Here is a 15,158-nt window from a genome sequence, read left to right as displayed (position 1 = left end):
CAACACCCCCAGGTCCTTTTCCGACAGGCAGCTTTCCAGCCACTCTTCCCCAAGCCTGTAGCGCTGCATGGGGTTGTTGTGGCCGAAGTGCAGGACCCAACACTTGGCCTTGTTGAACCTCATACAGTTGGCCTCGGCCCATCGATCCAACCTGTCCAGATCCCTCTGCAGAGCCTTCCTACCCTCGAGCAGATCAACACTCCCACCCAACTTGGTGTTGTCTGCAAACTTACTGAGGGTGCACTCGATCCCCTCGTCCAGGTCATTGATAAAGATATTAAACAGAACTGGCCCCAATACTGAGCCCTGGGGAACACCACTTGTGACCAGCCGCCAACTGGATTGAACTCCATTCACCACAACTCTCTGGGCCCGGCCGTCCAGCCAGTTTTTTACCCAGCGAAGAGTATGCCCATCCAAGCCATGAGCTGCAGTTTCTCCAGGAGAATGCTGTGGGAAAGTTGTCTTTGAAGTTCCATTTTTATTTTTGTTATGTTCTTTAAAATACAAACTTGAAAAACTGAGAATGCCATTTTGTTTCAGTTAACTTTGTTTGGAGAGAGTGGTTTGGGGTGCGAGGGGTTGCATTCTGCCTTTTTTGATACGAATTCTCATTCTACCCTACAGCATAGGACAGCCAGCTCTCTATAACCTGTAAGTGGATATTATATCGTAGAATAGATTTTGTTAGATGAGATTATTTTAATGTTAGATAAGATGATTTATAGCATATTTTCTATGTTATGGACAAAACCCACATGAAGATACATGAAAGCTTGGGCTTTCTTCCTGTTGCTGTCATGTGGCCATGTGACAGAAGTGAAAGTATTAAAACAGATACGCAGCCGTTCCATACAGATTGAAGGTTGCAAAAGGCGATTCATTCAAGTCTTAAGAAAAGCAGCAGAAGCAATAGGTATTCACCAGGGAAAATGACTGGGTTTGGGTTTTTCTCTTTCTCTCATGGCAAAGAGGTGGTTAATAGCTTCCAAAGAAAGTTTCTGAAAGAAGGGGAAAGAGTAGCTTGAATGAGATGGACCCAAATCAAAACTGTATTAAGTGTAGGATTCGCCAATGAAATGACAGTTCTCATCTTCTTATTTTTGTCGCATATTTATTTTAGACAAGATCTTGAATGCATGTCAAGGTCCACTGACACATCACTAAATCAGTTTGGTCAAGTTGTCTGTCACTCTATAAGGCAGCAAATATTAGATAAGGCTAATAGCAATATCTTGATGTACTGTAATCAATTAAGACAGCAGAACATCCACCACCACCTCGGCCTGAATGCAGTTATAATTTAGACATTCAGAGTTCATTGGCTTCTATTGCTTCACCCTTCTGAATTGTAATTTTGTTTGCTCTTATCTTGACATAAATTTGCCTTGTTTAAAATGAATTGTTTGATTACATGATGATATTGATTACCACAGTTGTTAAAAAGACTAATTGATTTGTTTCTGCAGTGAACTTGAGGAGAAGAGTGGAAGAAAGAAAAGAAGCTATAGCAACAGTAATGCAGCAGAAGAAATGCCACTGAAAAGAAAGAAGGCGAAATTCAGCCAAGAGGAGGACCCCTATTTGCCATTAGATACTGGGCTTTCTCTGGCGGAGGATGAAGAGCTTGTGCTACATCTGCTCAACAGTCACAGCTAATTATTTTTCTGCAGGTTTTCTTTTCTGGGACATCTTCACAATTTTGTCAGTAGTCTACACAAGATTAATTTGGCATCTGAGCAGCTGGGTACCAGTGGACGTAGATAAATGAGTTCCATGTGCAATGGGATTGCCTAAGATTGGCTTATAGATTATAGACAATATTTAGTTTGATTCATAAGGCTTTCTAAACCAACTTTCCAGCCTAAATCCCCAGATGTCATTTTGTAGTAACACGTTCATAATTTAAAATCTCCAAGTTTTGAAGCAATTGCCTTTTTTTATTTTAATCTTTCTTTAAATAAAAACAGGATGCTCCTTTCTTGACTGTCAGGTTTGATATTTCAGAAAATAAATGTGTACTAAAATTATTAAAGAAGAAATACTGTTGGCAGCTCAAATCATATTACTTAAAAATAAAATGCATTTTTTCTTCTGTGTATCATGCACATATTTTAAAAATATTTTAATAAAAATTTCTGAAGCCTTGGTGTAAACTTTTGGTGTCTCTTACAGATTTGTTAAAAGCATTTATTTATCCTTTCTATTACTATTTATCATTTCTATTATGATTATGTCACTGGTGTTAGGCAATCCAGAACACCACTTTTAGAAGCTAAAACTTTGAATCTTGCATTTGAGTCCTGTATGAATGAGAACACAGTGATGCCACAAAGAGGTAGAGCGTAACACTGCCTGATAAAATTGGTTACAAGGTAGATCTTGTGGCAGACTTACAACTGGAAGTGAACTACTTTTTTTTGTTATGACCAAACATAATGAAGAAAAATAATTTATTTTTTAGTATATTTTCAAGTTTCATCCCATCAAACCATGGCTGTTTATTGCAGATTTTGTGCATGCTTACCCATAACCACTGCATTTGCTGAACAGCAACAAGATATATGCTATGCGAGTTCTTTCCTGGGGGAGGGAAGAAGCGGGCATTTTCTCTGAAGCAAAACAAAATATTAATACAATCCATAAATTCTTAGTTATTTAAGTAGATTTTCTTCTCTTGCTTGCACCCAAATCCCAGCTATCAGCCAAATTCGCTGTCCTCTTGCTTGCGTTCTTGACTACCCCTCAAGAATGTTGGCACATTGTTCAGAAACAAGCATGGTAAACCTTTGCAGGCAATATGGAGAATGATGAAAACTGCTGAGCGTTTTACACATCTCCAAATGACCGAGGCAAAGGGAAGGTTGCTGTGTGAGAAAACGAAGGAGAGCAGGAAAATCCAGTGTTTTGTTTGCTGACACAAGTTTTTTGACAGCTAACAGGCATGTAAAGTGATGATTGTCTGTTTTCAGCAGACCTGTGTCTTAGTGAAGTTTATACGGCGAAGTAGAGTAAAACAGTGAGTAGGTACAAATGCCTGAGGGCTTTCCCCTGTTGCTTCCCTTCAGCAAATCACAAAGTACACGTTGTTTCAAAAAGCTGTATCTGTTTGGTCTTCCCATCACATATATGAAGAAGACATTAAAGTAAATACTCCTTTTTTCTCAACATCACTTCTTCCATTTTTTTGATACAGAAATCTATCAGCACCAATTCAGTAAAAGCCTTTCTTCGTCTCCCTGTACCCCATGCTATCTTTTAGCTCAGTTACCCAAAACTGAAAATATACTGCAAATTCTTGTCTCTAAATGTTGCTTCCGCTGTTCTGCCAGCAGGCAGGGTATCATCAAAACAATATTATAGGCAGAGCACATCTGCCATCTGCTCCTTCCTGACAGTGTGGAACGAGAAGAAATGACTGAGTTTCATGAACAGCTAAACATGAAAGATGGGACATGCTTGGCAGCTGATGCACAGTGTTGTTTAGTCTACGGTGCCACAGCAGGCCTGGAAAATACTGTGATCTGGGAATAGTATTGCTGATGAATCTGTTAATGAAGAAGGATCCGATATGATGCTGTTGTGACTGTGCTTAGGCTCCATCATGTGAATGGCTGCAGTGAATGTGATGAGCAGTGTCAACAAATGCCTCTGCACTGGGATAACAGAGGTCCTGCTTCTGCAGTTGTGGAGGAAGGCGGTAAACTTCAGTGCAAGGAGCACCAACAGCAGAAAGCTGTTCAAAGATGAGCTGGATGTAGATGATAATACATATGGTGGTGTATACATCTCATTCAGCGGTATTCATAGATTCATAGTGTACTTTGTGGTGATCAGTTGTCTTGTACATCACCTGCTGTCTCTCAATTCAAATCTTTGGTTTGAGAAGGTTGAACATAGTTTGTTGGGGCAAGTAAGTAAAAAACCAAAAGATTTACCGTTTCTTACTGCAATATTCTCATTTATATGCTGGGGTGTGAGAGAAGTATTCTTACCCAGTGAGCAGTAAGACTAAAATTTAAATTATGTATATTGGAAGAATTGTGCTGCACTTCTGTTCTTCTGATGTTTTCATTGTCTGCGTAAAATAATTTTTCAAGTGCTCTTTTGTATTTTGGGATAATGGAGTTTCTAATGTATTTGTGTTGTCTGATAGAGAGCCATTGTTTCTCGAATCCTTACGAAGTTTGTCCATCTACTTCAAATGTGGCTGTCCTTGAGGGGATGCAGATATCTAGAGTGTAGCGCCCACAAGAATGGAGCCTTGTGAAAAAGTAGAGGGAAGGGGCTTAAGGCCGATGCTCCATGCCATGAGTGTGTCTAAGAATGGGGAACTGCTATGTGTGCTAGAAAGAACAAGACAAAAATGAGCACTTTGAGGCAGTGGCTGTGGTTCTGAGTTATCATTCCCATCAGCTGTAGATCTGGTTTAAGAGGCTCCTCACCAGCCCTGCTAATTAGCTGTGCTTCTGGAGTATGAAAAGAAGTGCAAAGCACACAAACCAAATACTAATCTCATAAACGCAAGGAGTGACTTGACTGAAGGGTGTTTTCCAGGGAGCTTGTTTGCATTTCACACTAGTGGACCTCTCACCCTGCTGCCAAAAGACCTGGCATGTGTGTCCAGGGCTAACGGGCAGGTGGAGTGGGGCCAGCCGGAGACACCACCCATTGTCTCCCTTTCTCCTGGTCCCAGGTACGGCATGTGCTGCTGTAGCATCAGAACAAATCCTAAGCTCTTGCAAGTTTGTACTTCACGTGCATTATAATCCCAGCTTTACACAGGAGAAATGGAAGTGTGGAAATAATTTGGCTTGCCTGTAATCAAAGACTTCATTGATCACTTTATGTAGTTGAATCCACAACTCCTAAATCACTTGTGATTTAGCAAGAGCAGCCTCCCACTTGGCATCTGAACTGCCTTCTGTGCAGGACCCTAACCTTCAGATGTCGTGGTGTCTGGTGCTGTGAGCATCCTGGGCTGGGTTTCAGGTTTCTTACCCCCATAGGCTGCAGTCCTGCACGAGGAGGGGAGGGAAAGTCCCCTTTGGGGACTCCTTTAGGAGGGGTAGCAAGGTCTGAGTATGGTGGTTGAGTATTTTCCAAGGCCATTGGCCAGGAGACATCCTTAAATTGCCAAGCAGGAAATCTTGTTTTAAATAATGAATTTTCATATTAGTTTGCATTTGAACTTTATATTAATAGTGGTTGATTTCCTTCTGCTACTAGAATGGTTCCAGTGTGTTGATTTATAGTTGGGTATAGCGTTAAGACTAAATCTAGTACATTTAGGTAATTCTGAGTATATACATTAGGCGTTTATATAATGGTATAGTTTAGTGGGCTTTTATTCAGAGTCAAATTCTTTGTTGCATACAAAATAATAGAGACATTTGTTTACTGGATAATTTATTACAATTTGTTTGAAGCCTCTTTTGGATGGAAACTGGAAGTCAGATAAAAGTCATGATAGCATTGAAGAGTTTGGGTTTTTCAGATTAGTTAAATAGACTGACACTAAATATGCCAGCTACTGAAGTTGTCCAGCTTGCAGTATTTTCATGAGGCACATAAAAATTGTCATTGCAAAGATACTGTTCTGCCTCAGCATTATAGAGATTTCTCTTAGGTGTTCACTTTGTAAAGACCTTATTGACGTAGCCTGTTAGATTGTGTGAAGAGTATAAGAAACTTAGGCTCTAACATAAGTGGTTGCAAATTAATATTCAACATTTTAAATGGGTATTTTATATATGAATAGAAATAAAAAATAATTTTTATTCCTCCTGCCACTGTCTGAGTCCAGCTAGAGCATTGACTGGTGTGTCCTACTCTCTGCCCAGACTCTTTTAAAGAGAGAGAAGTGCCTGAAGCAAAACATTAAAAACCAGAGAGCTGTGGTAGAGAACATTCAATTCAGACTATAAAAAATAGTACAAGATCTGAAGATACCAAAGTGACCCTGTGGGTTCCTATAACCCTCGATACTTATGATAAAATTGATATAAAACACAAGAAGAAAATGTATGTCAGTAAAGGTTGCAAATGGGTCTTTTTCCTTATTGTGCTACTCTCTCATTTGACCTGGTTGATGCTTATTTCTTGTGAGAGGTCAAGTATACCTTGTAGCAGGGATGCTAAGTTATGGTAGGCTGTTGCTGCAGAAATGGCCACTGTGGTTCAAGATGTTGTTGCTTTTATGCTGGAGGTCACTGCTCCAGCCATGCCCTTCCTCTGACTAATAACCTGAGGTTTAAATTAAGCTGGTTGGTTCTGTCCTGAAACAGACGAATCCTTATGCCGTCCTTTTTGCTAACTGGGCAGAGGGCTGATAACGGGCAGCTGAAGGACAGTAACACTTTCTCTTGCAGCAGCTGCTTTCGCTGTTAATTTGATAGGGACCTTGAGCAGAGCGTAGCCAACTTTGCACCCAGCGTGCTTCAAGCTACAAGATCCAGAACACATCAACTCCAAGAGAAATACAATTTCCAACCAATAGTTCTAATAAGAAAAGACTACTACCTTCACTTTTTGACCATATTTCATTAGATTTCTTTGTTTTATTGTTCTTTTCTCTGGTGTTTGCAGCTCCTCTAAGTTTAGTCTCATCCATTCAGATTAATTTTTTATTCTCAGAAAGATCTGCGAGTTTTATCTTTAAAAGGTGGAACTAGATGCCAGCAAATTGCATTGTTGTCTTTGTAAGTCATAAAAATTGCTATCAAGGCTTTAGTCTATACCAAGTGAACACTTTTATAATGAAGTACTCCCCAAACTTCAAAAGCAAATGAGTCAGTCAAGAACATCAACAGATTGGAAAGCCTAATGCAGAAAAAGATTCTTTTCAGGCCTTTTAGGAGGTATTGCTACGATTAAATCAGTAGCGAGAAGTCGATCTATTCCAAGAATGCATTGTGCATTGCCTATTTTTGTCCATGTCTGGCCAGAAGCCATCTTTTGCAAAGAAAACTATTCATCAGATTCAGTCATGTAAAAATGATTGCTTAAATTACACTGGGCTATCAGCTAGTGGATTTACCCAGGAGTGGAATCTCTTGGGTAGATGCTATCTATAAGTTTTGCACATCATCTGAGATGTGTTTTGTCTATAAAATATAGATAAGTTTAATTAAACTAAATTAGTTTTGTTGAGCAGTTTTTTAAATCCTTTGAGTTGAGACGTAGCCGTGCTGAGATTTCAGCCGCATTAAAAAGAAACTAATGAGTATTGTTCTCTTAACCACGTATGGGATCCTGGAGGAAGATAATGTTCCTGGCTATGGCCTTCCTGGGGCTACAAAAGTCCTCTCTCATACACAGCTTGTCCCTCTGATGCTAAACTTAAGCTGGTATGAAAATGCCATGTGTAAGTACAAGCTGTAAATTGAACTTGCTGTTACTGGTGTTGATGTGCTTAAGCTTATCACACTTAAGGAGAAATGGAATTTGGCTCATTTTTTTGCGAGTCCATCTTACATGCATTATGCTGCACTTCATAAGGAAGTGAAATGGTTCCTCCAATCTGTTTAATGGCTGTACTCACGTGATCCTTCTCACCAATTGCATTTGACTATACTGAAATGCGACTTGTTTTTATTCCATGAGCTCAGTGAAAACTAATTAATATAGCTTAGGAACTAATTTAAGCATGCTAGTCACCACAAATGTCTTACAAATTGCATCTCAGCAGGGTTACAGGTTTTTGATGCCGCTGCCCTGAGTACGGTTTTTATTTAATTAGAGATGTTACTAGGCCTTTGTGGAAAACACTGGGATTTGTTTTTCGTTTTAAGAGAATTTTGTGTTCCCTTCTTAAAGCAGGTACTAATGTGAATCATTTCCCCTAGCAATGACGTGAGTCTATTCCAGTACACTCTCAGTTGCACTCAGAAACTTGCTGATGTGCTTCATATTGATGCCCTGACTTGTCAATAAAAGGGCTGCTCATGGGTAGGCAAGTGTGCTTCTCTCCGGGTCTGATCCAGTGTGAGCTCTGCCCCGGCTTCCAGCCCTGGGCAGACTGACGCAGCAGCTAAAGCCGCACAGTTACCCCTGCTCTCTCATAGGTAGCTTCTTTTATGAGTAACATGGGAGGCGGTAAAAAGTCTCTTAAACCCTCCGTAGAGCCATTTATGACTAAGGTGACAAGAGTTACGGGGCTTAAGTTATAAGACAAGCATGACCATCAAGTTGGGTGTCAGGGCTGTGCCAGTATGCACACACAGCGCGTTAAGTGGTTCATTCTTTGTGTGGTCCAGGCACCCCCAGGCTGTGCTCTGCCGTGATGTGGTGATGGAGTGGCTGGAGCCCATGGGCTGACTTCACACAAGACAATTGACTGAACCTTCACGATTCAGTATTTGACTCCAGGTGGGAATTTTGGACAGAGCTAGAAATTTTCCCCAAGACAACTCCTGCTGTGTCCGGTCCAGTTTGTATGCCTGCATTAACATCCTGGGTGAAGTGTCCCAGAGACCTGCCTAGGCCGTTGTGTGCAGTTAAGACATTTGTAAATAGTCAATAGAAACTGTTCCTGCAAAAATGGTTGCACAGGACAGTCTTTTGTATGTAGTTAAGATCTTTAAAGGATGTTTCGTATGTAGTTAAGGTGCATCGATAGCAGTGAATTATGCATGTGGAAGGATGGTCACAGGACCAAGACCTGGATGCCAAGAACTGAGCAAAACAGTGGTTTGAGGAGTCTCTCCTGGTCCAGCTGAAGATGCTGCCACAAGGACCCGTGCAATGGAGAGTTGCCACCAGAAAGCAGCTGATCATCCACTTGGGAGATTTGATTCCCCATGTGAATGTTACCCTCTGCCAACTTCCCAATAATTTAGTTTTTTTCCTTTTAACAAACTCTCAGAGTGTCTGTGCAACCCTAACCTGATTGGTTTTGGCTGAAATGGTCATTAGTGGGTGCAGAGAAATGCTGGGAATTCAGTAAATGATTTGGTGTCATCCCACACAATATCACACACTCAAATGACTGCAAGTCAGTTTGCAGATGGATCCTGTTCCCTGAAGGGAAACCAGATGTCCTGCTCACAATTTCCAGCTCATGGTAAATGGCACAATTCCTACATGGATGCTGCTAAACCTGCCTTCAGCGGTCCTGACCTGTGGGGATGGTTGTGTGATGGAGACCTGGGACATGCTTTAAGAAACACAACAGAAAATAACCAGCAAGGTTACGGTGAGCAGCAAACATCCTGTTTCACTCTAACACTGTCTGAAACACACCATGTTGCGCACATGAGCCCCTTTCTTCCTCCAAGAGATAAATACTGATATTTGCCTTTATCTGACTATTTTTAGGGTTTTCCTCTGTAAATCTCTCCATCCTACATCAGGAAGATAAGAACATCTGATAGCTCTGTAGGGAGCTATCAAGCTTGTCTTTTGGCACCCTCTTGCCAAAACTCTTCCTCACCTATCACAGGGGAGAAACAGTCCCCAGCAGGGGCTCAGGGCTCTGGCTGATGCCCCGTGGCAAACCTGTGTGCTATGGTGTAAGGCAGTGACGAGGTGACACGAGGATGTCAGCTGTCAGGGGCTGGGCCAGGAGCTTTCTTTCAAGCCTACATCCTCACTGACAATTTTTTTCTTTTTTTTTTTAAAACTCCATAAATTTGTTTTCCTAATCTTACACCTAGCAGGAAGCTGGTGGAGAGGATTGCAAGGGGTCAGCAAAAGTGGAAGGTCAGAGTGCAGGCGAAAGGCTCCACCACTGCCTTCCCTTAGGTTATGCCCTTGTCCAGCATCTGTTCTGTGGCTGTAGCTGCTGGGCTAGATGGTCCTTGACACACGCAGCTGTTCAAACAGTCGTCTTTATAAAGACGAGTTCCCCAGCTTAAGGAATCAAGTGCTCTGAGTAGGATGAAAAGCTTGCATTTTTAAAATATATGTAAGAATGCGCTAATCTAGTTCCTTGTCTAGTGACTAATTAAGCCCATTTACTCTTTCTGCCTCTTCTTGTAGATGCTGATACATTTTTTGCAAACTGATTTGCTTCTTCAGCACCTAATTTCGGCATAAACAATATCAAGCTGTTATGATGCAGAATTGCCTGGCTAAAAGAGCAGCTCTCCTCCAGAAACTTGCTAAATAAAATCAAGGGAAGGTAAAATTCTGCATTAAGCTCTTTTTTTTCCACTGCTTGGGATTTTACCCTGCTAAGCATCTGAGGTTCTCGTTTCTATCCTCTATTTCATATGGTGGAAGCGAAGGATGGGAGTGCAGGACTTGGCCACCTTCAGCCTGCCGCAAACCCCCTCTGCCCAGGGCTGAGCAGCTGCCACAGTCCCACCCCGCTGGGACCTGGGTGGTAGCGTTGCTTTGCCAAATGAGGGCACCAGGAAGATGCCTAAGCCTCTAACAGTGGTGTCTGCATGAATGCAGCAGTATGGGGTCTGCATAGAGGCAAACAGCATAGAAAAAAACCAATCTCTGGGAGACCCTTGGCAGGACAAGGAGTAAGAAAACACCAAGGAGAGTGAAGCCAGAAGGGGTGAGACATTGGGGTGCGAGGTGGCCAGTGCCTTCTCCTGCCTCCTGAAGTCTGGCTGGGCCCCTCAGAGATGGCTTGGGTGGGTTTGGCTGCTTGCCTTGCCCAGCGCTGGTGGGGAGGATGGAGCCTGCAGCCCCTGGTCCAGCACGAGCTCGGGTTTAACTTACTGCAGAACATAGAGGCGGCGCTGAAATCCGGCAGCTTCTTTGAGAGCTTTCCTTAGCGTAAAAAGGAAAACCTGCAGCTGCACAATCCACAGGAAATAATGCCATTTCCTTCATGGAGACTGACTTATTAGGGAGATGTACAGAAAAAAACGGCAGAGAAGCACAGCCACACCGGACAGGTCCGGCAGAGTGGGCTATTTCGGCTTTGTAAGAAAGCACAACACGGGCTTACAGTGCCCATCTTCAGGTCAGGTTATCTCAGAGGGAATTCGGCTGCCACCCCTCATAACCTGGCCCTGGGTTAGGGCCACAGAGCTGGGGGCATCCTGCCTGCCCAGGGCTTAAGTGCGCGAGGAGGTGTCCTCTCCTGGCTGTCGGCAGTTGCCTGCTCTGGAGCAGCTGTTCCTGTCCTGCGGGTGCAGCTGTGCACTGCCCGTGCTTGGGGACAGGCATGTGCAGTTGTCCCCCAGGGCTGCCACGGCAGCCAGTGCCAACACAGTCATTTGGTCTCTTCTGAAATTTGATTGAATCCTCTCCGGTTATTTGACAAGTGTGATTGGCTGACTATGCCGTTTTTTGCAAGATTGTGTGCTTAAGATAAGCTCTTTCATTGCATTAGCTACTCAGGATTATTAGCTACTCAGAATTATTTTGAATGTTCAAAATATGACTCTGTGATAATACAAGGTCTTAGACATTTAACAACAATTCACACTCACATTTCTGGTGGGTAATATTCAATATCTCGCCTAAATATTCTCCTCTGTATTGTAAATATTCATCATTTTCCCAATCTACTCCTGACTGCCTGCACAGACACTGAAATATTCTTTCTGTCAGTCAAGTTACAAAGCATTAAGAGGGGCGGTTTTTCTCAACTAAGTGAAAATATGAGCTTGTCTATTTAGCTCTGCAGTGATGTTAGCATCCATTCTGTGTTCAGTTAACATATGTGGCTGCAACAGCCACAGCTTCTGCAGGAACAAGTAACACCACAAAATCATGTGCTGAGTGTTTTATTATGGAAATACAAAGCTCAGTGTTTGCTCCTCTATGGTAAATCATCTAAAATACTCCCCCACCCCGGCTCTCAGCCCCCTACCTCCCCGTTTTCCTAGTCTGCTGTGTGTTACTGTGCATTACTGCCCACTTGACAGGCAATACTTGCTCTGGAGCAGACTGGCAAAATGCCTGTGGTCCTCCCCGGCGAGGGGCCGGTGGCGGTCCGAGGGCTGGCAGGGAGCTTGTGTCAGCCTGTCTGCCTCTTGCTGCGGCAGCTCTGCCCGGCGCGTTGCAGTGGTCTCCATAACACCCATTTCGTTCCTGCGAGATGACTCGTCTCCTGCTACAGTCTCCCAGCAGCAAAACCTCCATGGACTTGCCAGGCAGTCAGGTCCAAAGGGCAGACTGTCCACCCTCTCCAGCATCTGTTTACCACCACCTTGACTCCTCTTGGCTGTCTGGTTTTGTTCCCTGAGCAATCGCCTTGTCCCCCTCCAAGCGCAGACCTCGAAGCCGGGCTGAGAGGTCCCTCTGAGGACCACTGGGCCTGTGCAGGGCAGAGAATGCTCCCATACATGTGTGTCCTGTCCACGTGAGGATGATCTTTTCTGAAATTCGGAGTTGCTGACTTCCAGGTCAGAGTCGTGTACTCTCCTTTCACCAGAGGCAAAGCTTCCCCCTCACTAGTCCTTGCGTACTTCAAGGTCAGAGTCTGTGTCCAGGCAGCTCTCGTGGACCATCTGCAAAGTGTTAATTGGCTATCTGTGGGGAGTGTCTTTGGTTACCTGTGCGTTTATTTTATAACTACCTAAAAACTTCACAGATTCATCATGGTTCATGTATGCTTGAAGTGAGGAACGTGTCACCTCTGCACTGCCAAGTCTCACTGTTGCCTATTATGTGTCATCTGAAAAGTGCGTAAGGTTCAGTGGAGCAGAGACTAATGACTGAAGGAGCAGATGTGCTCCCTAACACTCAGTGTCCCATCCAGCAGGACCACCTGGTTCACTGTGAGAACTGTGGAGAGAACATCCTGATTTTATTTTGCGAGTCCAGAGCACATCCCTGGTGCAACAGGTGCTCTCTGGACAAGTGGTGCCCTATACGGATGCTGAGCCTTCTGGACAAGCATTGAGAAGATGATGTGAGTTCTTAAGAGGCTGATGTTATGCACAGTGTAAGAAAGATTACAGTGAACGGAAATGAACAACGACCAACTTGGAGAGAGAGGAGATCATTTTCACTTTACTGAAAATATTGCATTGAGTTGCCATGTCATTAAGAAAACCATGATCTTGATCAGATTAATGGGTGATTACCCTATGAATAGCAATTTTAGTATTATGTATGAACACTAATGAAAATCTGTCTAGCATGGCTCATTTCAATTAAAAATAGGTGTTTCAGCTGCCATTTGCCAGTCGGATTCAGCTGTGGCTAATGAAAATGCACAGTCTCTGCTGAGGGTTTTATGGATCCTGTTTTGCAGCATTACACTCTTTTTATGAGCAGGATTGTTGACCCCAGGTGAACGCTGAGCCAGCAGCAGAGCTGGGAAGAGAACCTGGGTCTTGGTGCAATGGTCTTTTAGGTGCAAATCCTGCAGGTGCCTCTGGCTTTTGTTCCAAAAAGAGACACCAGGTTTGTTGTGTGCCTTGGGAGAGTCTGCTGTTAATTCCCTCTTGTTCACATCAGTGCCTGAAGAACTGCTGGCACCAGCCTACTACCCTTTGAAAATGGCAGGGTGAACGTGGACCTCTCTATGTATTTATGATAGTGCTTTAAGTACTGCTTGAGGCATCTGAAAGTCACTGGGTCAACTCTTTGAAATGTTTGGCACTTTCTGTGCCTCAAGGTCAGCAATAAAAGTCCTGCTGATTTGTTAAGAGCAGAGGTGGCCTCAGGGCTGATGTTTCTGAAAAAAGCTTCACTTCTGACCCTAGCTCCAGAGAAATGATTCCCCAGCTTCTGACCTGTCACCTGTGCTCACGCTGAGCAGCACTTACTGGTTGGAGCTGCATTTGAGGACCTATATTTAACCAAAGCATTGTGAAAAAACAGCCAGCGAGGCTGTCTCGGGGGCAGCTTTGCGGAACCCCTTTTGTTTTCTGGGCAGTGGTTCCGTTGTATCAGCAATGGCAGGGAGGCCCGGATGGAGGGGAGTGCAGGATTTCAGCTACTAACGTGACCTTACGTATTGGTGTAGGTTTCTTAAAAAGTCCGCGTAGCTAATCCCTGCATGGGAGGGGAGAAGGGAAGATAGGTTGGTAGCAAGACTTTGGGAGAGCCTTTTTCTCGTCTCAGGTTTCTTGCAAAGACACAGTCAGGAGATTGAACCCAGCCAAGAAAAAGGGGCTGACTGTGACCCAGCAGAGCTTGTGTATGGGACTGGAAAGGGGGATGGGGAGGGCTGGATTCCCTGGTCTGGGAGGGAGGGAGGAGGGAAGAGATGCATGTTTCACTGGTGACCTGGTGAAGGAGGTGTCCTGAGCATGTCCTGCTGTTGTGGTGAGCTGGGATGATGGAAGAGGTATGCTCCAGTCTAGTGCAATAATGCACATTGGCCTTGGTCCTTCAAAATCCCAGTTTCTTCCAGCTTTACTGGTTTGCCAATGGACTCTTGCTCTTTTCTCCCCTTCCCTGAGCCCTTTCCCATCTTGAAAGGAGGAAGCTGCCAGGGCTCTTCAGCAACACAAAGCACAGTTATACCACTAAGTCTACCTTGCATTTGGACGAGGAGCTGTTGGGGTTGTCTCCTTGCCCCCTCGCTTCCTCCAGGCAGCTGATCTTGTTGGAGAACACGACCGCAAAGCGCTGGCACTTAGGCATATCAGGATCATGGGCATTTAAGGCTGTTACAGCTATGGTGGCTATCTGTCCCCTTCCAGTACAGGTTGCTCATCTATGGGCAGTAACCTCAGAGCTGAAGAGCCATGAGAAACCACTGGTGGAGCTCTGCAAGGGTGTGTTAAGGCTGCTCTGCCCTCATTGCTGGGAGGTGCACGGCACTGCTATGTCGTGGAGACCTGCCCTGTCTCACCAGTGATGGTGGGGCTATATATATATATGTCTTCAAAAAAGGGATGTAAAAGCTGGGCTGATGATGACGTGGCCAGCTGGGACACTTTGGGACAATTTTCTCGTATGACAAATCCTCTGTCTTTTTGGCCTTCAAGAGCACGAGCTGTGTAGGGATGGGTTTTGTCAGGCTGCTTTCAGCATAGCTGAGCCCAGTCCGGAGGAGACCTGTGGCCATTTCAGTGAGACAAATTGTGCATGAGTCAGGCACTGGGCAAGATTGGGCTGCAGCCTCTTTCTGCCCTCTGGGAGGCTATCTGTGGTGTCCCAGAAAATGCGGTGGTTGATATATGGGAAAAAGCATTTTTGTTCACTTTAGAATCATAGAATCATAGAATCATAGAATCATTGAGGTTGGAAAAGACCTCTAAGATCATCGAGTCCAACCGTCGACCCAACAC

The 15,158-nt window shown here is 44.0% G+C and overlaps 1 protein-coding gene across 1 annotated transcript in view; it reads left to right on the top strand.

Moving 5' to 3' along the window:
* LOC103901689 (probable ATP-dependent RNA helicase DDX10) overlaps nt 1-2,072 on the top strand; it is an 80,224-nt gene extending 78,152 nt beyond the window's left edge. The window contains exon 5 of the mRNA XM_009282611.1: nt 1,470-2,072. Within this exon, the coding sequence (XP_009280886.1) occupies nt 1,470-1,659 (190 nt within the window). The 3' untranslated portion in view covers nt 1,660-2,072. The remainder of the gene's footprint in view (nt 1-1,469) is intronic.
* Nucleotides 2,073-15,158: the final 13,086 nt, after the last annotated feature.

The sequence above is a fragment of the Aptenodytes forsteri genome, unplaced genomic scaffold, assembly GCF_000699145.1.
Source record: "Aptenodytes forsteri isolate BGI_AS27 unplaced genomic scaffold, ASM69914v1 Scaffold294, whole genome shotgun sequence".
In the NCBI taxonomy this organism is placed as follows: domain Eukaryota; kingdom Metazoa; phylum Chordata; class Aves; order Sphenisciformes; family Spheniscidae; genus Aptenodytes; species Aptenodytes forsteri.
Note: the sequence above shows the minus strand (reverse complement) of the source record. Positions and strands in the feature narration are given on the sequence as shown.